Source organism: Oncorhynchus kisutch, unplaced genomic scaffold (assembly GCF_002021735.2).
Source record: "Oncorhynchus kisutch isolate 150728-3 unplaced genomic scaffold, Okis_V2 scaffold2622, whole genome shotgun sequence".
NCBI lineage: Eukaryota > Metazoa > Chordata > Actinopteri > Salmoniformes > Salmonidae > Oncorhynchus > Oncorhynchus kisutch.
In genome coordinates this window covers 20,001-22,529 of record NW_022264567.1, presented here as the reverse complement: position 1 = coordinate 22,529, position 2,529 = coordinate 20,001, and the positions used below count along the sequence as shown (strand labels likewise).

Sequence of the window (2,529 nt, the reverse complement as noted above, 5' to 3'; positions counted from 1 at the left end):
GGTAGATACCAGGTAACACTGACCAACTGTTCTCCTGCTACCAGCTATTACTCTGACCTCAGCCTGGTAGATACCAGGTAACACTGACCAACTGTTCTCCTGCTACCAGTTATTACCCCTGACCTCAGCCTGGTAGATACCAGGTAACACTGACCAACTGTTCTCCTGCTACCAGCTATTACCCTGACCTCAGCCTGGTAGATACCAGGTAACACTGACCCACTGTTCTCCTGCTACCAGCTATTACCCTGACCTCAGCCTGGTAGATACCAGGTAACACTGACCACTGTTCTCCTGCTACCAGTTATTACCCTGACCCTCAGCCTGGTAGATACCAGGTAACACTGACCAACTGTTCTCCTGCTACCAGCTATTACCCTGACCTCAGCCTGGTAGATACCAGGTAACACTGACCAACTGTTCTCCTGCTACCAGTTATTACCCTGACCTCAGCCTGGTAGATACCAGGTAACACTGACCAACTGTTCTCCTGCTACCAGCTATTACCCTGACCTCAGCCTGGTAGATACCAGGTAACACTGACCAACTGTTCTCCTGCTACCAGCTATTACCCTGACCTCAGCCTGGTAGATACCAGGTAACACTGACCAACTGTTCTCCTGCTACCAGGTATTACCCTGACCTCAGCCTGGTAGATACCAGGTAACACTGACCAACTGTTCTCCTGCTACCAGCTATTACCCTGACCTCAGCCTGGTAGATACCAGGTAACACTGACCAACTGTTCTCCTGCTACCAGCTATTACCCTGACCTCAGCCTGGTAGATACCAGGTAACACTGACCAACTGTTCTCCTGCTACCAGCTATTACCCTGACCTCAGCCTGGTAGATACCAGGTAACACTGACCAACTGTACTCCTGCTACCAGCTATTACCCTGACCTCAGCCTGGTAGATACCAGGTAACACTGACCAACTGTTCTCCTGCTACCAGCTATTACCCTGACCTCAGCCTGGTAGATACCAGGTAACACTGACCAACTGTTCTCCTGCTACCAGCTATTACCCTGACCTCAGCCTGGTAGATACCAGGTAACAGAATCTCACACGGTTTTCTCCAACACTTCATTCAACCAGATGCGACACACTAAGGACACTCTGACAACATGTGATTTGTCCCTCCTCCCTCCCTGTAGTGTCTCAGTGTCTTGGGTTCAGTATTCAGGAGGACAACATGTGATTTGTCCCTCCTCCCTCCCTGTAGTGTCTCAGTGCCGGTGTCTTGGGTTCAGTATTCGGAGGACAACATCGGGACGTCGGCGTCAGAGAGGCGAGCCACGCGGGAGCTAACGGAGCTGGTGGAGGGAACCCTGGTTGCCGCGGCGAGAGACATGTGGTCTCAGTACAACCGTGTCAACGCCGCCTTCACACTCCGTGTCAACCAGACCACACACGCTAGGAACACGCTACAGCAGCACCTGGCCAAGGTGGGGGGGGGGGGGCTGTGTGTGTATTTTCATTGTGGTGTGTGTGTGTTCTGTGTGCTGACCCCCCTCTCCCTCTCCATCTCTCTCCAGACCCTGCAGGAGATGCATCAGACGGAGCGTACCATCTCAGATTTGGAGGGGTCCATCTGGGCGAAGAGAGCCCCCCTCAGAGTGGCTCAGTCCAGGCTGGAGGAACGCACCCATAGACCTAATATAGAGCTCTGCAGGGACCAACCACACAGCAGGTAACACACACTGAGACACACACACACAGCAGGTAACACACACTGAGACACACACACACACCAGGTTAACACACACTGAGACACACACACAGCAGGTAACACACACTGAGACACACACACAGCAGGTAACACACACTGAGACACACACACAGAAGGTAACACACACTGAGACACACACACACACCAGGTAACACACACTTAGACACACACACACACACCAGGTAACACACACTGAGACAGACACACACCAGGTAATACACACTGAGACACACACACAGCAGGTAACACACACTGAGACACACACACCAGGTAACACACACTGAGACACACACACACACACCAGGTAACACACACTGAGACACACACACACAGCAGGTAACACACACTGAGACACACACACACCAGGTAACACACACTGAGACACACACACACACACCAGGTAACACACACTGAGACAGACACACACCAGGTAACACACACTGAGACACACACACAGCAGGTAACACACACTGAGACACACACACACACCAGGTAACACACACTGAGACACACACACACACACCAGGTAACACACACTGAGACACACACACAGCAGGTAACACACACTGAGACACACACACACACACCAGGTAACACACACTGAGACACACACACACACTGAGACACACACTGAGACACACACACAACCAGGTAAACACACACACACACACCAAGTAACACACACTGAGACACACACACCAAGTAACACACACTGAGACACACACACACACCAGGTAACACACACTGAGACACACACACACACACACCAAGTAACACACACTGAGACACACACACAC

General features: G+C 51.6%; 1 protein-coding gene across 1 annotated transcript in view; it reads left to right on the top strand.

The window, feature by feature from the left end:
- Nucleotides 1–1,225: 1,225 nt before the first annotated feature.
- LOC116370579 (tektin-3) overlaps nucleotides 1,226–2,529 on the top strand; it is a gene marked incomplete at its 5' end in the record, with an annotated part of 5,445 nt that continues 4,141 nt past the window's right edge. The window contains 2 exons of the mRNA XM_031819805.1: nucleotides 1,226–1,448; nucleotides 1,539–1,693. Of these exons, the coding sequence (XP_031675665.1) occupies nucleotides 1,226–1,448; nucleotides 1,539–1,693 (378 nt within the window). The remainder of the gene's footprint in view (nucleotides 1,449–1,538; nucleotides 1,694–2,529) is intronic.